General features: G+C 41.4%; 1 protein-coding gene across 2 annotated transcripts in view; it reads left to right on the plus strand.

Moving 5' to 3' along the window:
* Positions 1 to 21,988, plus strand: part of actr5 (actin related protein 5) — a 30,963-nt gene extending 8,975 nt beyond the window's left edge. Inside the window, exons 4-9 of one of the 2 annotated variants that reach the window (XM_034171730.1) lie at positions 14,365 to 14,582; positions 15,080 to 15,244; positions 16,510 to 16,614; positions 16,783 to 16,922; positions 17,029 to 17,161; positions 21,568 to 21,988. In XM_034171730.1, coding sequence (XP_034027621.1) covers positions 14,365 to 14,582; positions 15,080 to 15,244; positions 16,510 to 16,614; positions 16,783 to 16,922; positions 17,029 to 17,161; positions 21,568 to 21,867 — 1,061 coding nt within the window. In that variant the 3' untranslated portion in view covers positions 21,868 to 21,988. Of the gene's footprint in view, positions 1 to 14,364; positions 14,583 to 15,079; positions 15,245 to 16,508; positions 16,615 to 16,782; positions 16,923 to 17,028; positions 17,162 to 21,567 lie in introns of both variants that reach the window. The other variant, XM_034171731.1, reaches the window with a different exon arrangement.
* Positions 21,989 to 26,476: the final 4,488 nt, after the last annotated feature.

Consider the following 26,476-nt stretch of genomic DNA (forward strand, 5'->3'; position numbering starts at 1 on the left):
AGCCTCACTTTCACTCTGACATAGACACCACCTTTTGCTGCTCAGGGACCCACAGGCGCCCCTGCCAGGCCGACCACCACAGCAAACATCTCTGAAATTTTTCTGCTCTTACCACAGTGATGAAAGTTTTCTGGAAATTCATGGAAATCTGGGGTTTACATGGTGAACGTTTCTGAGTTATTTTTGATAGCATACGTCAGATTCCATTAATAATCCATGCCCAAACAGTTGGTGGCTGTAATACACCATATTTGCTTTTAAACTGTCAATAAACTCAAAAGATTTTTGTTTCTGTGGTGCATGTCAGATTTACTGCGGTATCTCATCAGAGATTTGAAACAATTTTACAAATACAGACTGAGTGTCACATTTTCACGTTCTGGTCCGAATCTGCAGGTTAATGTTACACAGCACTGCTTGTCCACACAGCAGTGAATTGGAGACGCTGTTACAGATTTTACCATGAACTCCGCGTTGTGTTGAAATGACAAAGGAAATGGATGAAATGGTATTCTGCTGCGGTAGAATAAAGTTCATCGGATCGTAATTCACATATCGGAAAATACTGATCCAACCCGCAACATTTTCCGATACCAGAGAAAAGCCACTGTGAATCCTCTGAACTGCTGTTGTTTGCTCTCTGCTTTGTTTACTCCCAGGCGTGAGGGGGAGGTTTTTGAAGCCGAGCTATTTGAGACAGCTCTCTTCCGCAGTGTTCGAAGCTGAGGGCAGCTGCAAATTTCTGCCCGGCACTCGGGTTCAAATTGTCTGTTTGTCGAGCATGGATTTTCCAAAAAATGAACTGAATTGTTGCTGAAAATATGTGCTAAAAAGTTAGCCCCTTCACTGTCCCGAGGCTGTAAAACACTAGCTCAGCGTGCCATCGAGGAGAAGCCAGAGATTCTGTCCGCTGAAAGGGAGAAAAATCTCCATTTAAAATCCTGCGTGCGTGCGTGTGTGTGTGTGTGTGTGTGTGTGTGTGTGTGTGTGTGTGTGTGTGTGTGTGTGTGTGTGTGTGTGTGTGTGTGTGTGTGTGTGTGTCGCTGATGATGTACAACCCCTGGCAATAATTATGGAATCACCGGCCTCGGAGGATGTTCATTCAGTTGTTTAATTTTGTAGAAAAAAAGCAGATCACAGACATGACACAAAACTAAAGTCATTTCAAATGGCAACTTTCTGGCTTTAAGAAACACTAAGAAGTCAGGAAAATCTAATCTTGACCCTAGTGTCTTGAAAAATTACAGGCCAATATCAAATCTATCATTTTGTTCCAAAATTTTAGAAAAGGTGGTTTCACGGCAGCTCGTAGACCACTTCACTGAGAATGATCTTTTTTGAGACGCTGCAGTCTGCTTTTAGGAAATATCACTCCACAGAGACAGTGCTCACTAAAGTTGTGAATGATCTTCTGCGAGCAATGGACTCAGACACCACTACAGTTTTGGTGTTGTTAGATCTCAGTGCTGCGTTTGATACCGTGGATCATCATATTTTGCTCGATAGGTTGGAGAATCTTGTTGGGATTACTGTAAGTGCCCTTGTGTGGTTGACGTCATATCTGTCCAGTCGTTCTCAATGTGTCTTGTATAACAGCACTACCTCTGACCTTGTTGATATGAGATTTGGGGTTCCACAGGGATCCATTTTAGGCCCCTTGCTTTTCTCCCTGTATGTGGCACCCCTTGGGCATATACTGCGGAGTTTTGAGATTGCCTTTCATTGTTACACTGATGATACTCAGTTGTACATGCCGGGAACTCTCACTCCCATAAAATCCCTGGAGGACTGTCTTCTATCAGTGAGAAGTTGGATGTCTAGTAACTTCCTACTTTTAAACTTTGATAAGACTGAAATGATGGTTCTTGGTCCAGCGAGACATTGCATCAGTTTGACCAGCTGGTGCTTGGCCTGGGTTCGTGTGTCATACATCATACAAAATGAGGAACCTTGGGGTAATTTTTGATTCCTTGTTGTCTTTTGACCTCCGCATCAGAGATGTTACTCGGACTGCGTTTTTCCAACTACGAAATATAGCGAGGATCTGCCCCATCCTGTCTATGGCTGATGCTGAGACCCTGATTCATGCTTTTGTTTCTTCTAGACTAGATTATTGTAATGTTCTATTTTCAGGGTTACCACAGTCCAGCATCAGGGGTCTTCAGCTGGTTCAGAACGCTGCCACCAGACTTCTGATTAGCAGAAAGTCTGAACATATCACCCCCATTTCGGCATCTTTGCACTGGCTCCCTGTCTCTGTGAGAGCAGATTTTAAGGTTTTGTTATTGACTTATAAGGTTGTTCATGGACTGGCGCCATCTTATCTGGCTGATCTGGTGGAGCTTTACGTGCCAGCCGGGCTTTGCGGTCACAGGATGCAGGACTTCTCTGTGTTCCCAGGGTGAAGAAGTTGTCAGCAGGTCAAAGAGCCTTTTCGCATCGTGCACCCACCCTGTGGAACAGTCTTCCTGCGACGGTGAGGCAGTCGGAGTCTGTGGACATTTTTAAGTCAAGACTGAAAACCTATTTTTATTCTCTTTCTTATGAATAGTTTTTATTTTTTTATGTTTTATTCTTTTATTTCTGTTTTTAATCATGTATTTGATTTTTTTTAATTAATTTTTAACTATTTATTTAAATTTTATGTTGAATTGTTTCATGTAAGGCGCCTTGACACGGCTTTGCTGTGATTTGGCGCATTATAATCAATCAATCAATCAATTTTTTTATATAGCGCCAAATCACAACAAACAGTTGCCCCAGGGCGCTTTATATTGTAAGGCAAGGCCATACAATAATTATGTAAAACCCCAACGGTCAAAACGACCCCCTGTGAGCAAGCACTTGGCTACAGTGGGAAGGAAAAACTCCCTTTTAACAGGAAGAAACCTCCAGCAGAACCAGGCTCAGGGAGGGGCAGTCTTCTGCTGGGACTGGTTGGGGCTGAGGGAGAGAACCAGGAAAAAGACATGCTGTGGAGGGGAGCAGAGATCGATCACTAATGATTAAATGCAGAGTGGTGCATACAGAGCAAAACGAGAAAGAAACAGTGCATCATGGGAACCCCCCCAGCAGTCTACGTCTATAGCAGCATAACTAAGGGATGGTTCAGGGTCACCTGATCCAGCCCTAACTATAAGCTTTAGCAAAAAGGAAAGTTTTAAGCCTAATCTTAAAAGTAGAGAGGGTGTCTGTCTCCCTGATCTGAATTGGGAGCTGGTTCCACAGGAGAGGAGCCTGAAAGCTGAAGGCTCTGCCTCCCATTCTACTCTTACAAACCCTAGGAACTACAAGTAAGCCTGCAGTCTGAGAGCGAAGCGCTCTATTGGGGTGATATGGTACTACGAGGTCCCTAAGATAAGATGGGACCTGATTATTCAAAACCTTATAAGTAAGAAGAAGAATTTTAAATTCTATTCTAGAATTAACAGGAAGCCAATGAAGAGAGGCCAATATGGGTGAGATATGCTCTCTCCTTCTAGTCCCCGTCAGTACTCTAGCTGCAGCATTTTGAATTAACTGAAGGCTTTTTAGGGAACTTTTAGGACAACCTGATAATAATGAATTACAATAGTCCAGCCTAGAGGAAATAAATGCATGAATTAGTTTTTCAGCATCACTCTGAGACAAGACCTTTCTGATTTTAGAGATATTGCGTAAATGCAAAAAAGCAGTCCTACATATTTGTTTAATATGCGCTTTGAATGACATACCCTGATCAAAAATGACTCCAAGATTTCTCACAGTATTACTAGAGGTCAGGGTAATGCCATCCAGAGTAAGGATCTGGTTAGACACCATGTTTCTAAGATTTGTGGGGCCAAGTACAATAACTTCAGTTTTATCTGAGTTTAAAAGCAGGAAATTAGAGGTCATCCATGTCTTTATGTCTGTAAGACAATCCTGCAGTTTAGCTAATTGGTGTCTGTCCTCTGGCTTCATGGATAGATAAAGCTGGGTATCATCTGCGTAACAATGAAAATTTAAGCAATACCGTCTAATAATACTGCCTAAGGGAAGCATGTATAAAGTGAATAAAATTGGTCCTAGCACAGAACCTTGTGGAACTCCATAATTAACTTTAGTCTGTGAAGAAGATTCCCCATTTACATGAACAAATTGTAATCTATTAGACAAATATGATTCAAACCACCGCAGCGCAGTGCCTTTAATACCTATGGCATGCTCTAATCTCTGTAATAAAATTTTATGGTCAACAGTATCAAAAGCAGCACTGAGGTCTAACAGAACAAGCACAGAGATGAGTCCACTGTCCGAGGCCATAAGAAGATCATTTGTAACCTTCACTAATGCTGTTTCTGTACTATGATGAATTCTAAAACCTGACTGAAACTCTTCAAATAGACCAGTCCTCTGCAGATGATCAGTTAGCTGTTTTACAACTACCCTTTCAAGAATTTTTTGAGAGAAAAGGAAGGTTGGAGATTGGCCTATAATTAGCTAAGATAGCTGGGTCAAGTGATGGCTTTTTAAGTAATGGTTTAATTACTGCCACCTTAAAAGCCTGTGGTACATAGCCAACTAACAAAGATAGATTGATCATATTTAATTAATATTAATTAATTAATATTAATCAATGTTAATATTTGGTACAGTAGCCTTTGTTTGCAATTACAGAGGTGAAATGTTTCCTGTAGTTTTCACCAGGTTTTCACACACTGCAGCAGGGATTTTGGTCCACTCCTCCATACAGATCTTCTCTAGATCTTTCAGGTTTGGAGTTTCAGCTCCCTCCAAAGATTTTCTATTGAGTTCAGGTCTGGAGACTGGCCAGGCCACTCCAGGACCTTGAAATGCTTCTTACGGAGCCCCTCCTTAGTTGCCCTGGCTGTGTGTTTGGGGTCATTGTCATGCTGAAGACCCAGCCATGACCCATCTTCAAATCTCTTACTGAGGGAAGGAGATTGTTTGCCAAAATCTCGCAATACATGACTCCATCCATCCTCCCTTCAATACGGTGCAGTCGTCCTGTCCCCTTTGCAGAAGAGCACCCCCAGAGTATGATGTTTCCACCCCCATGTTTCACGGTTGGGATGGTTTTCTTGGGGATGTTCTCATCCTCTAAACATGGTAAGTGGAGTTGATTCCAAAAAGCTCTGTTCTGGTCTCATCTGACCACATGACCTTCTCCCATGCCTCCTCTGGATCATCCAGATGGTCACTGGTGAACTTCAAACGGGCCTGGACATGTGCTGGCTTGAGCAGGGGGACCTTGCTGCCCTGCAGGATTTTAAACCATGACAGCATCATGTGTTACTCATGTAACCTTTGTGACTGTGGTCCCAGCTCTCTTCAGGTCATTGACCAGGTCCTCCTGTGTAGTTCTGAGCTTTCTCAGAATCATCCTTACCCCACAAAGTGAGATCTTGCATGGAATCCCAGACCGAGGGAGATTGATAGTCATCTTGTGTTTCTTCCACTTTCTAATAAATAATCATAACAGTTTTTGTCTTCTACCAAGCTGCTTGTCTGTTGTCCTGTAGTCCATCCCAGCCTTGTGCAGGTCTACAGTTTTGTCCCTGGTGTCCTTAGACAGCTCTTTGGTCTTGGCTATGGTAGACAGGTTGGAGTGTGATTGACTGAGTGTGTGAACAGGTGTCTTTTATACAGGTAACAAGTTCAAACAGGTGCAATTAATACAGGTAAAGAGTGCAGAATCAGAGGGCTTCTTAAAGAAAAATTAATAAGTCTGTGTGAGCCAGAATTCTTGCTGGTTGGTAGGGGGTCAAATACTTATTTGCAGCAGTAACATGCAAATAAATTATTAAAACATACATTGTGATTTCCGGATTTTTTTTTTTAGATTATGTCTCTCACAGTGGACATGCACCTAAGATGAAAATTTCAGACCCCTCGATGATTTCTAAGTGGGAGAACTTGCAGAATCGCAGGGTGTTCAAATACTTATTTTCCTCACTGTATTATATTCCAATTCTAAGGTGGAACTATAACATGTTCATGTGGCACAGGTTTTACACCAAATGTTCTTCCAACCACAACTCCAGTCACACATGGATAATGGGGCACCGATGGCTATGAACCAACAACCTTATGTTTGAGGAGCAAGTGTACCAACCGCTTACATCACTGTATCAAGTCAAAATAGGTTCCTATTAAATATAAAACAGTTTACACCCCATTTTATAAACAGTATGTCATTCAGGATTTGGTGTAGAACAACTTGAAGCTGCTTAAAACTCAGTATTTAATTCACACAAGCTGAATATCTTAAACAATGAAGTAATTTCCAGTTGACTTTAAGATTATTAAAACTGGGCAAACTATAATTAATATATGCAGTAATACTAGTTTAAAACATAATTGAAGTACCTCCCCACCAGGCTTCCTCATACACTTTCTTAAAAAAAAAAGACTTTTGGCTTCCCATTGCAGATATTTGTCAACTGATTTTTACACGATGACCAAAATATGGCCATTGGGTATTGTGAAGACTTTGCGTCCATATGCCTGTCCCCCCATGCTCACCATAAGACCAGTTCTATTAGTGCCAGGGTCTTCAAATTCACAAGGAGCATTCTTGGGACACAGATCTTGGACAAGTTCAAAGATGGCGAACCTTGACCTATTTTAAGAGGTCAAAAGCTCACATTCTTTCTACACATGCTCATACGGCTGAAGGTACATGGCGTCAATCATGGTATCCTATATTCTATGTCTGGGGTGCAAAAACTGCAGCGGGCCTGAAATCGGATGTAATAGGTATTAATAGGTGTTAAAAGAAGCACTGTAGGTCATTTTGACCCACTGAGAAAGCGTGAAACTTGTTCAAACATTTGTGATGTGGGGACACATCGTGATCTGAAAGGTACTGTACACCTGCACACCAATCACATGCTTTTGCACAGTCCCATTCCTTGACATTATATTTATTTAACAGTGAACACAGTTTTGCCTATTTGACTCTTTTTCTTCTTAAAGAAGTATTTTTTCCTTTTCTTTTTTATTGTTGTTTATGCACCTGCAACACCAGATCAAATTCCTTGTGAGAACTTACTTGGCAATAAATTCAATTCTGATTCCGATCCAAAACAGTGAAATATTACTCCATATCTGCACATGTAATTTGTGCAGATATGGAGTAATATTTAGCAAAGGTCAGGGCATTCAATTCAATTTAATTACCTTATAATTGGTGGTATTTTGGTGGTTGGCTCTCACTGCGGTATTGTATCACTTCCTGTTCCGGAGCACAGCGGTGTTTTTCTGTATCTGTTAGCTGTTTAATCTGCGCAGTTAGATTGATCTAGTTATCTAGATTACGATTTGTTTCCCAGTGTAATCTTTACATGCCTTAACTAAAGCACTCCTTCTGCTGAATCACCTCTAAATTATTTACACATTATTCACTTTGCGTGTTTTTAGGAATCCGCTAGCTTAGCATAGCTACTAGCTCTTAGCCGATTTAGCATGGCGGCTTCTCCTGTCTCTCCCGCACTTTTCTGCTCTGGGTGTGAAATGTTTAGTTATTCCTCGGCCTCCTTTAGCAGTAACGGTACTTGTAATAAGTGTAGCTTATTCGTAGCTTTGGAGGCCAGGCTGGGCGAATTGGAGACTCGGCTCCGCACCGTGGAAAATTCTACAGCTAGCCAGGCCCCTGTAGTCGGTGCGGACCAAGGTAGCTTAGCCGCCGTTAGTTTCCCCCTGGCAGATCCCGAGCAGCCGGGAAAGCAGGCCGACTGGGTGACTGTGAGGAGGAAGCGTAGCCCTAAACAGAAGCCCCGTGTACACCGCCAACCCGTTCACATCTCTAACCGTTTTTCCCCACTCAACGACACACCCGCCGAGGATCAAACTCTGGTTATTGGCGACTCTGTTTTGCGAAATGTGAAGTTAGTGACACCAGCAACCATAGTCAATTGTCTTCCGGGGGCCAGAGCAGGCGACATTGAAGGAAATTTGAAACTGCTGGCTAAGGCTAAGCGTAAATTTGGTAAGATTGTAATTCACGCCGGCAGTAATGACACCCGGTTACGCCAATCGGAGGTCACTAAAATTAACATTAAATCGGTGTGTAACTTTGCAAAAACAATGTCGGACTCTGTAGTTTTCTCTGGGCCCCTCCCCAATCAGACCGGGAGTGACATGTTTAGCCGCATGTTCTCCCTGAATTGCTGGCTGTCTGAGTGGTGTCCAAAAAATGAGGTGGGCTTCATAGATAATTGGCAAAGCTTCTGGGGAAAACCTGGTCTTGTTAGGAGAGACGGCATCCATCCCACTTTGGATGGAGCAGCTCTCATTTCTAGAAATCTGGCCAATTTTCTTAAATCCTCCAAACCATGACTATCCAGGGTTGGGACCAGGAAGCAGAGTTGTAGTCTTACACACCTCTCTGCAGCTTCTCTCCCCCTGCCATCCCCTCATTACCCCATCCCCGTAGAGACGGTGCCTGCTCCCAGACTACCAATAACCAGCAAAAATCTATTTAAGCATAAAAATTCAAAAAGAAAAAATAATATAGCACCTTCAACTGCACCACAGACTAAAACAGTTAAATGTGGTCTATTAAACATTAGGTCTCTCTCTTCTAAGTCCCTGTTGGTAAATGATATAATAATTGATCAACATATTGATTTATTCTGCCTTACAGAAACCTGGTTACAGCAGGATGAATATGTTAGTTTAAATGAGTCAACACCCCCGAGTCACACTAACTGTCAGAATGCTCGTAGCACGGGCCGGGGCGGAGGATTAGCAGCAATCTTCCATTCCAGCTTATTAATTAATCAAAAACCCAGACAGAGCTTTAATTCATTTGAAAGCTTGACTCTTAGTCTTGTCCATCCAAATTGGAAGTCCCAAAAACCAGTTTTATTTGTTATTATCTATCGTCCACCTGGTCGTTACTGTGAGTTTCTCTGTGAATTTTCAGACCTTTTGTCTGACTTAGTGCTTAGCTCAGATAAGATAATTATAGTGGGCGATTTTAACATCCACACAGATGCTGAGAATGACAGCCTCAACACTGCATTTAATCTATTATTAGACTCTATTGGCTTTGCTCAAAAAGTAAATGAGTCCACCCACCACTTTAATCATATCTTAGATCTTGTTCTGACTTATGGTATGGAAATAGAAGACTTAACAGTATTCCCTGAAAACTCCCTTCTGTCTGATAATTTCTTAATAACATTTACATTTACTCTGATGGACTACCCAGCAGTGGGGAATAAGTTTCATTACACTAGAAGTCTTTCAGAAAGCGCTGTAACTAGGTTTAAGGATATGATTCCTTCTTTATGTTCTCTAATGTCATATACCAACACAGAGCAGAGTAGCTACCTAAACTCTGTAAGGGAGATAGAGTATCTTGTCAATAGTTTTACATCCTCATTGAAGACAACTTTGGATGCTGTAGCTCCTCTGAAAAAGAGAGCTTTAAATCAGAAGTGTCTGACTCTGTGGTATAACTCACAAACTCGTAGCTTAAAGCAGATAACCCGTAAGTTGGAGAGGAAATGGCGTCTCACTAATTTAGAAGATCTTCACTTAGCCTGGAAAAAGAGTTTGTTGCTCTATAAGAAAGCCCTTCGTGAAGCTAGGACATCTTTCTACTCATCACTAATTGAAGAAAATAAGAACAACCCCAGGTTTCTTTTCAGCACTGTAGCCAGGCTGACAAAGAGTCAGAGCTCTATTGAGCCGAGTATTCCATTAACTTTAACTAGTAATGACTTCATGACTTTCTTTGCTAATAAAATTTTAACTATTAGAGAAAAAATTACTCATAACCATCCCAAAGATGTATCGTTATCTTTGGCTGCTTTCAGTGATGCCGGTATTTGGTTAGACTCTTTCTCTCCGATTGTTCTGTCTGAGTTATTTTCATTAGTTACTTCATCCAAACCATCAACATGCTTATTAGACCCCATTCCTGCCAGGCTGCTCAAGGAAGTCCTACCATTATTTAATGCTTCAATCTTAAATATGATCAATCTATCTTTGTTAGTTGGTTATGTACCACAGGCCTTTAAGGTGGCAGTAATTAAACCATTACTTAAAAAGCCATCACTTGACCCAGCTATCTTAGCTAATTATAGGCCAATCTCCAACCTTCCTTTTCTCTCAAAGATTCTTGAGAGGGTAGTTGTAAAACAGCTAACTGATCACCTGCAGAGGAATGGTCTATTTGAAGAGTTTCAGTCAGGTTTTAGAATTCATCATAGTACAGAAACAGCATTAGTGAAGGTTACAAATGATCTTCTTATGGCTTCGGACAGTGGACTTATCTCTGTGCTTGTTCTGTTGGACCTCAGTGCTGCTTTTGATACTGTTGACCATAAAATTTTATTACAGAGATTAGAGCATGTCATAGGTATTAAAGGCATTGCGCTGCGGTGGTTTGAATCATATTTGTCTAATAGATTACAGTTTGTTCATGTAAATGGGGAATCTTCTTCACAGACTAAAGTTAATTATGGAGTTCCACAAGGTTCTGTGCTAGGACCAATTTTATTCACTTTATACATGCTTCCCTTGGGCAGTATTATTAGACGGTATTGCTTAAATTTTCATTGTTACGCAGATGATACCCAGCTTTATCTATCCATGAAGCCAGAGGATACGCACCAATTAGCTAAACTGCAGGATTGTCTTACAGACATAAAGACATGGATGACCTCTAATTTCCTGCTTTTAAACTCAGATAAAACTGAAGTTATTGTACTTGGCCCCACAAATCTTAGAAGCATGGTGTCTAACCAGATCGTTACTCTGGATGGCATTTCCCTGATCTCTAGTAATACTGTGAGAAATCTTGGAGTTATTTTTGATCAGGATATGTCATTCAAAGCGCATATTAAACAAATATGTAGGACTGCCTTTTTGCATTTACGCAATATCTCTAAAATCAGAAAGGTCTTGTCTCAGAGTGATGCTGAAAAACTAATTCATGCATTTGTTTCCTCTAGGCTGGACTATTGTAATTCATTATTATCAGGTTGTCCTAAAAGTTCCCTAAAAAGCCTTCAGTTGGTTCAGAATGCTGCAGCTAGAGTACTGACGGGGACTAGCAGGAGAGAGCATATCTCACCCGTGTTGGCCTCCCTTCATTGGCTTCCTGTTAATGCTAGAATAGAATTTAAAATTCTTCTTCTTACTTATAAGGTTTTGAATAATCAGGTCCCATCTTATCTTAGGGACCTCATAGTACCATATTACCCCATTAGAGCGCTTCGCTCTCAGACTGCGGGCTTACTTGTAGTTCCTAGGGTTTGTAAGAGTAGAATGGGAGGCAGAGCCTTCAGCTTTCAGGCTCCTCTCCTGTGGAACCAGCTCCCAATTCAGATCAGGGAGACAGATACCCTCTCTACTTTTAAGATTAGGCTTAAAACTTTCCTTTTCGCTAAGGCTTATAGTTAGGGCTGGATCGGGTGACCCTGGACCATCCCTTGGTTATGTTGCTTTAGACGTAGACTGTGTTTCATAATTATTGTATGGCCTTGCCTTGCAATGTGGAGCGCCTTGGGGCAACTGTTTGTTGTGATTTGGCGCTATACAAGAAAAAAGTTGATTGATTGATAATAAGGGGGACCGATTTTTAGGGGGACCATTCGGTCTGCGACACAGATGCTTAGCTCCAGATCAGGGGTGGGCAACTTGTTCCAGAAAGGGCCAAGAGGGTGCAGGTTTTCTTTGCAGCCACTGACTCCACCAGGTGATTTCACTGAGTAACTGATTCCACCTGCTCAAGGTGATATTAATTTCTGGAACAAGTTGCCCACCCCTGCTCCAGATTCTATAGCACGAAGCAGATGAGAGTCTGTGAGTCTTGCCAGTTCGATGCAGAATTCTTCCCCAGGGTAGGCTGGTACCCATTTACAGCTGGGTGGGCCAACAATGCAGATTGTCTTATCCAAGGAGACACACACACACACACACACACACACACACACACACACACACACACACACACACACACACACACACACACACACACACACACACACACATAGCATAAGCAGGTTTGGAACCCAGGTCTACATGCATATTGGCTCCTTATCCAATAAAATACCTGCACTACAACCCCTGGCAAAAATTATGGAATCACCGGCCTCAGAGGATGTTCATTCAGTTGTTTAATTTTGTAGAAAAAAAGCAGATCACAGACATGACACAAAACTAAAGTCATTTCAAATGGCAACTTTCTGGCTTTAAGAAACACTATAAGAAATCAAGAAAAAAAGATTGTGGCAGTCAGTAACGGTTACTTTTTTAGACCAAGCAGAGGAAAAAAATATGGAATCACTCAATTCTGAGGAAAAAATTATGGAATCACCCTGTAAATTTTCATCCCCCAAATTAACACCTGCATCAAATCAGATCTACTCGTTGACACTGACCCTATGCCATGACATTGACCCTATGTGTCTTTTTGCAAGGAATGTTTTTGCAGTTTTTGCTCTATGGCAAGATGCATTATCATCTTGAAAAATGATTTCATCATCCCCAAACATCCTTTCAATTGTCCAAAATATCAACATAAACTTGTGCATTTATTGATGATGTAATGACAGCCTTCTCCCCAGTGCCTTTACATGACATGCAGCCCCATATCATCAATGACTGTGGAAATTTACATGTTCTCTTCAGGCAGTCATCTTTATAAATCTAATTGGAACGGCACCAAACAAAAGTTCCAGCATCATCACCTTGCCCAATGCAGATTCGAGATTCATCACTGAGTATGACTTTCATCCAGTCATCCACAGTCCACAATTGCTTTTCCTTAGCCCATTGTAACCTTGTTTTTTTCTGTTTAGGTGTTAATGATGGCTTTTGTTTAGCTTTTCTGTATGTAAATCCCATTTCCTTTAGGCGGTTTCTTACAGTTCAGTCACAGACGTTGACTCCAGTTTCCTCCCATTCGTTCCTCATTTGTTTTGTTGTACATTTTTCGATTTTTGAGACATATTGCTTTAAGTTTTCTGTCTTGACGCTTTGATGTCTTCTTTGGTCTACCAGTATGTTTGCCTTTAACAACCTTCCCATGTTGTTTGTATTTGGTCCAGAGTTTAGACACAGCTGACTGTGAACAACCAACATCTTTTGCAACATTGCGTGATGATTTACCCTCTTTTAAGAGTTTGATAATCCTCTCCTTTGTTTCAATTGACATCTCTCGTGTTGGAGCCATGATTCATGTCAGTCCACTTGGTGCAACAGCTCTCCAAGGTGTGTTCACTCCTTTTTAGATGCAGACTAACGAGGAGATCTGATATGATGCAGGTGTTAGTTTTGGGGATGAAAATTTACAGGGTGATTCCATAATTTTTTCCTCAGAATTGAGTGATTCCATATTTTTTTCCTCTGCTTGGTCTAAAAAAGTAACCGTTACTGACTGCCACAATCTTTTTTTCTTGATTTCTTATAGTGTTTCTTAAAGCCAGAAAGTTGCCATTTGAAATGACTTTAGTTTTGTGTCATGTCTGTGATCTGCTTTTTTTCTACAAAATTAAACAACTGAATGAACATCCTCCGAGGCCGGTGATTCCATAATTTTTGCCAGGGGTTGTATTTGTTTTACAGTTGAAAGGCTTCGTGTTTCCAAAAAGTTCGACATTTGCGCAGCATGAAAACAGCAAGAGAGAGAGAGCGAACGTTTTTAAAGTAACGGTAAAAAAAGACAGACATATCCTTAATGTCTCTCGCTGTCTATCGTTAAAAACAAACGGATAATAATTCTTGTTTTCTGAGCTTCGCTCTCAGACTGCAGGCTTACTTGTAGTTCCTAGGGTTTGTAAGAGTAGAATGGGAGGCAGAGCCTTCAGCTTTCAGGCTCCTCTCCTGTGGAACCAGCTCCCAATTCAGATCAGGGAGACAGACACCCTCTCTACTTTTAAGATTAGGCTTAAAACTTTCCTTTTTGCTAAAGCTTATAGTTAGGGCTGGATCAGGTGAGCCTGAACCATCCCTTAGTTATGCTGCTATAGACTTAGACTGCTGGGGGGTTCCCATGATGCACTGAGTGTTTCTTTCTCTTTTTGCTCTGTATGCACCACTCTGCATTTAATCATTAGTGATTGATCTCTGCTCCCCTCCACAGCATGTCTTTTTCCTGGTTCTCTCCCTCAGCCCCAACCAGTCCCAGCAGAAGACTGCCCCTCCCTGAGCCTGGTTCTGCTGGAGGTTTCTTCCTGTTAAAAGGGAGTTTTTCCTTCCCACTGTCGCCAAGTGCTTGCTCACAGGGGGTCGTTTTGACCGTTGGGGTTTTTCCGTAATTATTGTATGGCTTTGCCTTACAATATAAAGTGCCTTGGGGCAATTGTTTGTTGTGATTTGGCGCTATATAAATAAAATTGATTTGATTTGATTTGTTTCCTGCAGAGTTGGAAAAATGGCGCAGCCCTGAGTTTTATGAGCGGGAGGTTCATCGGCTGCAGCTTCCTTTTTCGGGAAAAGTGTCTGGTTTTGGTGCAAGTGTGGAGGAGAGGCAGGAGAGACAAGCTCAGCAGCTTCGACGGCTGCAGGAGATCAATGCACGACGCCGGGTGCAGAAACTGCAGCAGGACCAGGAGAGACTCGACAGACTGATGGCAGTGCAGGCAAGGAACCTGCACGTGAAAATTACCAGTTTCATTACCAGTTATTCTATTGATGACTTTTAAAATTAGATTAACTGGTCGCTTTATTTAAATAAGATATTTCTCATCCCAAAGAGAGCCATTGAAATTCCTTGCTTTGATTAAACAGTAAATTATATATTGAAAAAATTTTGAAAATGACCCAAAACTCTTGTACATCAAATTGAGTGATGTTAAGTCAATTTAAACCAGTTTGCTGTTGGTGCACAGCTGTTTATAAACAGTTAAACACACAGGATCTGATTTAAAAGTCCATTTAGACCACGTTAGCTGCATTGGAAAGCAGTTTGTACTCAGCATAGAACAGATTAACCCTTTAATGGTCAAACATAAGTGTTTGGTAGCGCATATTGATATCTACTACATTCTAATGAAAAATGTAAGGATAGTAAAGTGTTGAAACTGGACCAAAGCCTGGCCGTGCACTGCTTCTTGATCGTGGGGTTTGCTGTTTGCAGGAGCTGAGGGAGGACGGCCTGTTGGATCAGTTTCATAAGAGTTTGGTGGAGCTGAACATGGACTCAGCTGAGGAGCTACAGTCATACATCAACAAACTGCAGCTGACTGTGGAGCAGAACCGACACAAGCTACTGCACAGTGATACAGCAGAAGGAAGATCAGAGGTGAGTTATACTGCAAAGAAACCCTCCTGTGTTTGGAGGCTGTTTAACAATTCACCTCTTAAAATGAGCTACATGTGTTGTATCTGTGCACATTTGTGTGGGTCAGAGTTGACAGCTACCCACTAATATCAAAACAGCTCCACTGACCCACAGACCTGAAGGTCACTGCAGAAATGTGCGAGTATCTCTACAAGTTCAGCACTTTCATCACATGCTCTTCTGATGGCAATGTCCAAGAAGTCTTGGAAAGCCTGGACCTTCATCTTGATCCAGGACAGTTGTAAGCCCAGACACTCTGACTCCTCTTTTAGCTTCTCAGGGTATCGGCAGCAAAGTTAAGGTCAGTAATCCTTTCCTCATTGACAAAGGAACCTAAGCTGTTGGGCTCCACAACCCAACCCAACACCCAGTCCATACAAGCGTTAAACGGTGGAATGGAACCAGAATGATGAATGCCAGAATACACTAGTGTTTGTCAGGGAAAAGCTGTGACATTCTCAAAGTGCTCTTACGGTCTGTCCATCTCTCTAAATCACATATTTAATTTACAGTGGTAAAGATGTGAAAGGGAACAAATCATCACACGAGAGAGAGTAGAGCAAGCAGTCTTGAAAAATTATCAAAATCTTTGGTATTTTTGATCATATAAAACTAAATGGTAAATGGACTGCATTTATATAGCGCTTTTCCATCTGCATCAGACGCTCAAAGCGCTTTACAATTATGCCTCACATTCACCCGATGTCAGGGTGCTGCCATACAAGGCGCTCACTACACACCGGGAGCAATAGGGGATTAAAGGCCTTGCCCAAGGGCCCTTAGTGATTTTCCAGACCATCACCTCCCCTAAACATTCTATTACCTGTAAAGGACCCTTAAAAAAGCATTTTTTTTTTCCCAGCTGAGACCTTCCTGATGGGAGCTGCACCCTCTGCCTCTCTCAATTCCTAGTGGTATGAAGTGGTATTACAGCAAAGCATGAGGATCTGTATCTAATGATCTTTCAGGAGAACCAACACAATCAATGACACTCTGAAATTTTCTTGGTCACAATGGTAAGTTATGCACACTATTAAAATAGCCTTTTCCTTTCCTTTCTGGAGTTTGGAGAGGTTGATGACAGTAGCTGATCACCTTACGATGCACAGAACTGCCTTCTGTGGTTAATTAATTATGTGTGCATGTCTTCACTGTGATTCAGCTGCAGGTTGGGCTGGGACGGGACTCTGACATGTAGCCTGAGGCTGTTTTGCTGCTGTGTGCAGGCGTCTGAGCTGGAGCAGCCGATGGATGAGGGTGATGGCATTACACTGATGGATCCTGACTTCCCAATGGATGCCTTGCCGGAAAAACCCGCTAATGTGGCTCAGGTAGTGGCACAACAACTGTTCAAATTTCCGGGCAGTTTACAGCCTCATTAATTATCCACAAGGTTAATATATGATGGAACGTCAGAAAAGTGGCAGTTGGCCTCATGAGGCAAATTATTTGGTGTCAGTATTTTGTCTTGGAGGTGTTCATTTTGATCTTTTCTGCAGCCGGTGTTCAACATGGCGGAGTATCACCAGCTGTTTGTGGGAACAGAGCGTCTGCGATGCCCAGAGATCTTGTTCCAGCCTTCATTGATTGGTGAGGACCAAATGGGACTGATTGAAACACTACAGTATGTTCTGGCCAGGTAATAAGATGACAAATAAATAAATTCTGTCTCTTTGACATTAAAGCACATTTTACACTATTTAAATAAATAAAATAAACAGTATATCTATTTTCCCCACATGCAGATACACTCCCGAGCAGCAGGAGGTGCTGGTGAGCAATGTGTTTCTGACAGGGGGGAACATGCAGTACCCAGGCATGAAGGAGAGAATAGAGAGAGAGCTGCTGGCTATCCGGCCTTTTCAGTCACATTTCAAGGTACACCAGAGTTTAAGTTACTGTATTTTCTGGAGTATGCCTTTTTTTTTTTTGTAATAGTTTGGGACATCCTGCGACTTACATACTGAAAAATCACTATTTATTTAAGCCTTTCCCAGGAGTCAAAACACTAAAAAAGTTCGAATCCCACCCCTACCACATTTCTCCATGTAATGTGGAGTTGCGTCAGGAAGGGCATCCGGTGTAAAATTTGTGCCAATTCAACATGCAGATCCACCTTGAATTTGTTGTGGCGACCCCAAGTACAAAACAAGGGAGCAGCCGAAGGGACTTACTTACTTACTTCATAAAAGAATAAACACCAGTAATAAAAGTACAGTGTAACAATGCGCAAACATCCCACATAGGGCTGCACCATATATCGTTTGAGCATCGCCATTGTGATGTGTACGTCTGCAATTGTTACATCGCAGGACTTGCGATATGGCATAATTAAATTAGCCATGCACATTTACGTTACAAAGTGATTAGGGTAAAAATCCGTTTTTGTTTTTCATGGCTAATCAGAAGATGACGAAGATGTTGAATTTACTCAAATAAAGGATTCTGGTGATGCGAGTGTGTGACATGCACCTTCTCCATCCTTACAATGCATGCATCAATCACGTTCTCAGCTGAAAAAATAAAATATGGCAATGCTAAAATACTGTCTGCCGTATGAGCATCGTCTTCTTTATAATTTGCAGTTGTTTAATTGGTTTCCCACTGTAAGCTACATACAACCCAAATTCCAGTGAAGTTAGAACATTGTGTGAAATGTAAATAAAAACAATACAGTTAATCGCAAATCCTCTCAACCTATATTCAATTGACTACACCACAAAGACAAGATATTTAATGTTCAAACTGATAAACTTTTTTGTTATTGTGCAAATATTTGCTCATTTTGAAATGGATGCCTGCAACACATTTCAAAAAAGCTGGGACGGGGCAACAAAAGACTGGGAAAGTTGATGAATGCTCAAAGAACACCTGTTTGGAACATTTCCCAGGTGAACAGGTTAATTGGAAACAGGTGAGTGTCATGATTGGGTATAAAAGAGCATCCCCAAAAGGTTCAGCCGTTCACAAGCAAAGATGGGGCGAGAATCACCACTTTGTGAACAACTGTGTGAAAGAATAGTCCAACAGTTTAAGAACAATGTTTCACAATGTTCAGTTGCAAGGAATTTAGGAATTCCATCATCTACAGTCCATAATATAATCAGAAGATTCAGAGAATCTGGAGAATTTTCTACACATAAGCAGCAAGGCCGAAAACCAACATTGAATGCCCGTGACCTTCAATCCCTCAGGCGGCACTGCATTAAAAACCGACATCATTGTGTAAAGGATCTTACAGCATGGGCTCAGGAACACTTCAGAAAACCATTGTCAGTTAACACAGTTTGTCACTACATCTACAAGTGCAAGTTAAAACTCTACCATGCAAAGCAAAAGCAATACATCAACAACATCCAGAAACGCCGCCGCCTTCTCTGGGCCCGAGCTCCTTTGAAATGGACAGACGCAAAGTGGAAAAGTGTGCTGTGGTCTAATGAGTCCAAATTTCAAATTGTTTTTGGAAATCGTGGACGTCATGTCCTCCGGACAAAAGAGGGAAAAGACCATCCAGATTGTTACCAGCGCAAAGTTCAAAAGCCAGCATGTGTGATGGTATGGGGGTGTGTTAGTGCCCATGGCATGGACAACTTACACATCTGTGATGACACCATCAATGCTGAAAGGTACATCCAGGTTTTGGAGCAACACATGCTGCCATCCAAGCAATGTCTTTTTCAGGGACGTCCCTTTTTATTTCAGCAAGACAATGCCAAGCCACATTCTGCATGTGTTACAACAGCGTGGCTTCATAGTAAAAGAGTGCGGGTACTAGACTGGCCTGCCTGCAGTCCAGACCTGTCACCGATTGAAAATGTGTGGCACATTATGAAGCGCAAAATACAACGGAGACCCCGGACTGTTGAACAACTGAAGTCGTACATCAAGCAAGAATGGGAAAGAATTCCACCTACAAAGCTTCAACAATTAGTGTCCTCAGTTCCCAAACGCTTATTGAGTGTTTTTAGAAGGAAAGGTGATGTAACACAGTGGTAAACATACCACTGTCTCAGCTTTTTTGAAATGTGTTGCAGCATCCATTTCAAAATGTACAAATATTTGCACAAAAACAATAACGTTTATCAGTTTGAACATTAAATATCTTGTCTTTGTGGTGTATTCAGTTGAATATAGGTTGAAGAGGATTTGCAAATCATTGTATTCTGTTTCTATTTGCATTTTACACAATGTCCCAACTTCACTGGAATAGGGGTTTTGTGTGTGTGTGTGTGTGTAATTATACATTTATTGTTATTTACATTAATTGTTGACATCCTATTGTCTTATTCACAAATTTATATGTTCAATCAAGCCCCTCTATTTTGTCACGTGGTAATATTGCAAGGACTACAGTGGAAATAAGCGTTTAGGCTTTATTGTGTTATCTGTGTATCATTGAGAAATTCACCTCTGTATTTTTATATTGATGTTGGAGAGTAAACTCAATAAATCAATCATAAACAATATTTTATATTACAACCCTAAAGAAAGAGTAGTAGAAGCTAAGCTTAGAAAACTGGTGAAGATCTGTGAGCAGCAATATGGTTTCATGGTGAGAAAGAGTACTACAGATGCAATGTTTGCTCTGAGAGTACTGATGGGGAAGTATAGAGAAAGCCAGAAGGAGTTGCATTGTGTGTTTGTGGATTTAAAGAAAGCTTATGACATGTTGCCAAGAGAAAAGCTGTGGTGTTGCATGAGTAAGTCTGGAGTGGCAGAGAAGTATGTGAGGGTAGTGCAGGACATGTACAAGGATAGTGTGGCAGCGGTGAGATGCGCAGTATTAATGACAGACTCATTCAAGGTGGAGGTGGGATTATACCAAGGATCAAATTTGAGTCCTTTCTTGTTTGCAGTGGTGATGGACATGTTGACGGATGAGATCAGACAGGAGCCTCCATGGACTGTGATGTTTGCAGATGACATTGTGATCTGTAGTCAGAGTTGAGAGCAGGCTGAGTCTAGCCTGAAAAGGTGGAGATATGCTCTGGAGAGAAGGGGAATGAAAGTCAGTAGGAGTAAGACTGAGTACATGTGTGTGAATGGGAGGGAGCCCAGTGGAATACACTGGGCTCCCTCCCATTGCTGGTACAAGGAGAAGAAGTGGTGAAAGTATATGAGTTGAAATATTTGGGGTCAACTGTCTAAAGTAATGGAGAGTGTAGTAGAGAGGTGAAGAATAGAGTGCAGGCAGGGTGGAGTGGGTGGAGAAAGGTGGCAGGAGTGATTTGTGACCAAAGAATATCAGCAAGCGTGAAGGGGAAAGTTTGCAAGACAGTAGGCAGAGCTGGAGGTGACAGAGCTGAAGATGTTGAGATTCTCTTTGGGAGTGACAAGAATGGACAAGATTAGGAATGAACATATCAGAGGGACAGCTCAGGTGGGACAGTTTGGAGACAAAGTCAAATATGCAAGACTGAGATGGTTTGGACATGTGCAAAGGAGGAACCCAGGGTATATAGAGAGAAGGATTCTGAGGATGGAGCCACCAAGCAGGAGGAGAAGAGGGAGGCCAAAGAGGAGGTTGACGGAGGACATGCAGGTGGTTGGTGTGACAGAGGAAGATACAGAGGACATGATGAGATGGAAAAGATTGATCTGCTGTGGTGACCCCTAACGGGAACAGCTGAAAGGACATAGATATTGATTTAGTTTGAGGCTACATGTTCGACTTGTATTCAGGTTTTGGAATGTGTGCTGGTGATGAGCATCGCCTCATCTACCATACTATGGAACCACTCTGACTCTGTGTCCTGGTCGGTAGCCATCCAGGCAAACAACCAGTTCATCCTCACCTCCCAACAGCAGCCATGTGGTCTTGTCCATGGCCTTTTCCAGCTGCTGACATCTGTGTGCTGGATCCTGCCCAAAGAAATGGACAACATGGCCAAAATGTTGTATCTATGAGAGCAGCTGAATCTCCCGAAGTAACTGTCTGTTACAGTTATTCCAGCTGTTCCCCAGGATCCTGCAGAGACCTACTACCAAAGACATAGTTTATCTTTTAGTGAGATAGTCTGCATGAGTGCTGGGAAAATATTTCAAAGAATTTTGAACAGCAACTTGAGTTCCCTGACACGAACAGAGTTACTCAAATTTACATTTTAGAAGGTAAAGTGTCATTTAAAGTACAAGGTCAAGGATCTGTTTTCTGGAAAACAGTAAAAATGCTGGTCATGCAAGTCTCCACTTTAAACACTCATTTACATTTTCATTTTACAGATAATTCAGAGATACCTGCAATTAAAACTACCACCCTGAATTTGTGTCTCCTTCCTTCCCAGGTGTCCCTGGCATCGCGGCCGGCTCTGGATGCCTGGTTTGGTGCAAGAGACTGGGCCCTGGAGCATCCGCCTGGAGACGTGGTGGAGGGATGGATCAGCAGACGCGATTATGAGGAGAAAGGAGGAGAGTACCTGAGTGAGCACGGCGCCTCGAACATCTTCATTCCCATGAAGATTGTCAAACCTACTCCCGTCCGTGCCGTTGATTTGCCCTCCGCCGCGCTGGTATCCACAGCTGTGTCTGCGCCGCCTGTGTCAGACTCTGTTTCTGCTGTCGATATTTCTATGTTTATGTACTGAAAGTTAAAATGCTGATCATCATCTGTTCTGGTTTTTACACCAACATGCAAATGCACATGTCGAGTTTTGTTTTTAGTTCTGTCTGTGTCAATCAATCAATCAATCAATTTTTTTTATATAGCGCCAAATCACAACAAACAGTTGCCCCAAGGCGCTTTATATTGTAAGGCAAGGCCATACAATAATTATGTAAAACCCCAACGGTCAAAACGACCCCCTGTGAGCAAGCACTTGGCTACAGTGGGAAGGAAAAACTCCCTTTTAACAGGAAGAAACCTCCAGCAGAACCAGGCTCAGGGAGGGGCAGTCTTCTGCTGGGACTGGTTGGGGCTGAGGGAGAGAACCGGGAAAAAGACATGCTGTGGAGGGGAGCAGAGATCGATCACTAATGATTAAATGCAGAGTGGTGCATACAGAGCAAAAAGAGAAAGAAACAGTGCATCATGGGAACCCCCCAGCAGTCTACGTCTATAGCAGCATAACTAAGGGATGGTTCAGGGTCACCTGATCCAGCCCTAACTATAAGCTTTAGCAAAAAGGAAAGTTTTAAGCCTAATCTTAAAAGTAGAGAGGGTGTCTGTCTCCCTGATCTGAATTGGGAGCTGGTTCCACAGGAGAGGAGCCTGAAAGCTGAAGGCTCTGCTTCCCATTCTACTCTTACAAACCCTAGGAACTACAAGTAAGCCTGCAGTCTGAGAGCGAAGCGCTCTATTGGGGTGATATGGTACTACGAGGTCCCTAAGATAAGATGGGACCTGATTATTCAAAACCTTATAAGTAAGAAGAAGAATTTTAAATTCTATTCTAGAATTAACAGGAAGCCAATGAAGAGAGGCCAGTATGGGTGAGATATGCTCTCTCCTTCTAGTCCCCGTCAGTACTCTAGCTGCAGCATTTTGAATTAACTGAAGGCTTTTTAGGGAACTTTTAGGACAACCTGATAATAATGAATTACAATAGTCCAGCCTAGAGGAAATAAATGCATGAATTAGTTTTTCAGCATCACTCTGAGACAAGACCTTTCTGATTTTAGAGATATTGCGTAAATGCAAAAAAGCAGTCCTACATATTTGTTTAATATGCGCTTTGAATGACATATCCTGATCAAAAATGACTCCAAGATTTCTCACAGTATTACTAGAGGTCAGGGTAATGCCATCCAGAGTAAGGATCTGGTTAGACACCATGTTTCTAAGATTTGTGGGGCCAAGTACAATAACTTCAGTTTTATCTGAGTTTAAAAGCAGGAAATTAGAGGTCATCCATGTCTTTATGTCTGTAAGACAATCCTGCAGTTTAGCTAATTGGTGTGTGTCCTCTGGCTTCATGGATAGATATAGCTGGGTATCATCTGCGTAACAATGAAAATTTAAGCAATACCGTCTAATAATACTGCCTAAGGGAAGCATGTATAAAGTGAATAAAATTGGTCCTAGCACAGAACCTTGTGGAACTCCATAATTAACTTTAGTCTGTGAAGAAGATTCCCCATTTACATGAACAAACTGTAATCTATTAGATAAATATGATTCAAACCACTGCAGCGCAGTGCCTTTAATACCTATGGCATGCTCTAATCTCTGTAATAAAATTTTATGGTCAACAGTATCAAAAGCAGCACTGAGGTCTAACAGAACAAGCACAGAGATGAGTCCACTGTCTGAGGCCATAAGAAGATCATTTGTAACCTTCACTAATGCTGTTTCTGTACTATGATGAATTCTAAAACCTGACTGAAACTCTTCAAATAGACCATTCCTCTGCAGATGATCAGTTAGCTGTTTTACAACTACCCTTTCAAGAATTTTTGAGAGAAAAGGAAGGTTGGAGATTGGCCTATAATTAGCTAAGATAGCTGGGTCAAGTGATGGCTTTTTAAGTAATGGTTTAATTACTGCCACCTTAAAAGCCTGTGGTACATAGCCAACTAATAAAGATAGATTGATCATATTTAAGATCGAAGCATTAAATAATGGTAGGGCTTCCTTGAGCAGCCTGGTAGGAATGGGGTCTAATAGACATGTTGATGGTTTGGATGAAGTAACTAATGAAAATAACTCAGACAGAACAATCGGAGAGAAAGAGTCTAACCAAATACCGGCATCACTGAAAGCAGCCAAAGATAACGATCCGTCTTTGGGATGGTTATGAGTAATTTTTTCTCTAATAGTTAAAATTTTATTAGCAAAGAAAGTCATGAAGTCATTACTAGTTAAAGTTAAAGGAATACTCGGCTCAATAGAGCCCTGACTCTTTGTCAGCCTGGCTACAGTGCTGAAAAGAAACCTGGGGTTGTTCTTATTTTCTTCAATTAGTGATGAGTAGTAAGATGTCCAAGCTTTACGGAGGGCTTTTTTATAGAGCAACAGACTCTTTTTCCAGGCTAAGTGAAGATCATCTAAATTAGTGAGATGCCATTTCCTCTCCAACTTACGGGTTATCTGCTTTAAGCTGCGAGTTTGTGAGTTATACCACGGAGTCAGGCACTTCTGATTTAAAGCTCTCTTTTTCAGAGGAGCTACAGCATCCAAAGTTGTCTTCAATGAGGATGTAAAACTATTGACGAGATACTCTATCTCACTTACAGAGTTTAGGTAGCTACTCTGCACTGTGTTGGTATATGGCATTAGAGAACATAAAGAAGGAATCATATCCTTAAACCTAGTTACAGCGCTTTCTGAAAGACTTCTAGTGTAATGAAACTTATTCCCCACTGCTGGGTAGTCCATCAGAGTAAATGTAAATGTTATTAAGAAATGATCAGACAGAAGGGAGTTTTCAGGGAATACTGTTAAGTCTTCAATTTCCATACCATAAGTCAGAACAAGATCTAAGATATGATTAAAGTGGTGGGTGGACTCATTTACATTTTGAGCAAAGCCAATTGAGTCTAATAATAGATTAAATGCAGTGCTGAGGCTGTCATTCTCAGTATCTGTGTGGATGTTAAAATCGCCCACTATAATTATCTTATCTGAGCTAAGCACTAAGTCAGACAAAAGGTCTGAAAATTCACAGAGAAACTCACAGTAACGACCAGGAGGACGATAGATAATAACAAATAAAACTGGTTTTTGGGACTTCCAATTTGGATGGACAAGACTAAGAGTCAAGCTTTCAAATGAATTAAAGCTCTGTCTGGGTTTTTGATGAATTAATGAGCTGGAATGGAAGATTGCTGCTAATCCTCCGCCCCGGCCCGTGCTACGAGCATTCTGACAGTTAGTGTGACTCGGGGGTGTTGACTCATTTAAACTAACATATTCATCCTGCTGTAACCAGGTTTCTGTAAGGCAGAATAAATCAATATGTTGATCAATTATTATATCATTTACTAACAGGGACTTAGAAGAGAGAGACCTAATGTTTAATAGACCACATTTAACTGTTTTAGTCTGTGGTGCAATTGAAGGTGCTATATTATTTTTTCCTTTTGAATTTTTATGCTTAAATAGATTTTTTCTGGTTATTGGTGGTCTGGGAGCAGGCACCGTCTCTACGGGGATGGGGTAATGAGGGGATGGCAGGAGAGAGAAGCTGCAGAGAGGTGTGTAAGACTACAACTCTGCTTCCTGGTCCCAACCCTGGATAGTCACGGTTTGGAGGATTTAAGAAAATTGGCCAGATTTCTAGAAATGAGAGCTGCTCCATCCAAAGTGGGATGGATGCCGTCTCTCCTAACAAGACCAGGTTTTCCCCAGAAGCTTTGCCAATTATCTATTAATCTAATCAGCCCCTTTGGTATAATACTTCAGTTTAATTGCCAGTTTTCTTCATACAAGTCAGGGGATGGATACATGAACAATTCCAAGTCACTGAATATGTCTTGAACTTTATTTACATCAGTTATTAAGAAATACAAACACTTTGGCACTCTGGTAAATCTGTTGAATAGACTGTTCTCAAAAACTGAGTGACTGTGCAAGAAGGAGGAGAGTGAGGAAAGCCACCAAGACACCCAGAATAAGTTTTTACTCTTCTGTGGCTGTGACTGGGGAAATTGTGCATAGTGCATGTTTTGCATTTTGTATCCCCAGTTATCCATCTTCATGATGAAGTGGTACAGAGGAGGGTTTTAATTCACCAAAACATTAAATCTAGGTTTGCAACTCAGATGTACCTTTTGCCAAATTGTAGCTGAACTTTCAGATCTTTTTAATAAAATCCTTCTCTGTACCACTTCATCATGAAGCTGTATAACTAGAGGATACTGGGGATACTAAAAAAAACACGCACTGTGCACAATTTCTCCAGTCACAGCCAGAGAAGCCTATAACTTCTGGGTGTCTTGGTGGCTTTCCTCACTCTCCTCCTTCTTGCACAGTCACTCAGTTTTTGAGAACTGTCTACTCCAAACAGATTTACCACAGAGTGCCAAACTGTTTGTATTTCTTCATAACTGATGTAAATAAAGTCCAAAACATAATCAGTGACTTGGAAATATTCATGTATCCATCCACTGACTTGTTTGAAGAAAACTGGTTATTTAAAGGTATACCAAAGGGCTGATTACTTATGCAACCCATCATCTTGGCTTTTATATTTTTAATTAATTTATATCAAGTTGTAGAGATTTACTTTCAGTTTCAGTCTAAGGAAGATAATTTTA

Source organism: Thalassophryne amazonica, chromosome 6 (assembly GCF_902500255.1).
Source record: "Thalassophryne amazonica chromosome 6, fThaAma1.1, whole genome shotgun sequence".
NCBI lineage: Eukaryota > Metazoa > Chordata > Actinopteri > Batrachoidiformes > Batrachoididae > Thalassophryne > Thalassophryne amazonica.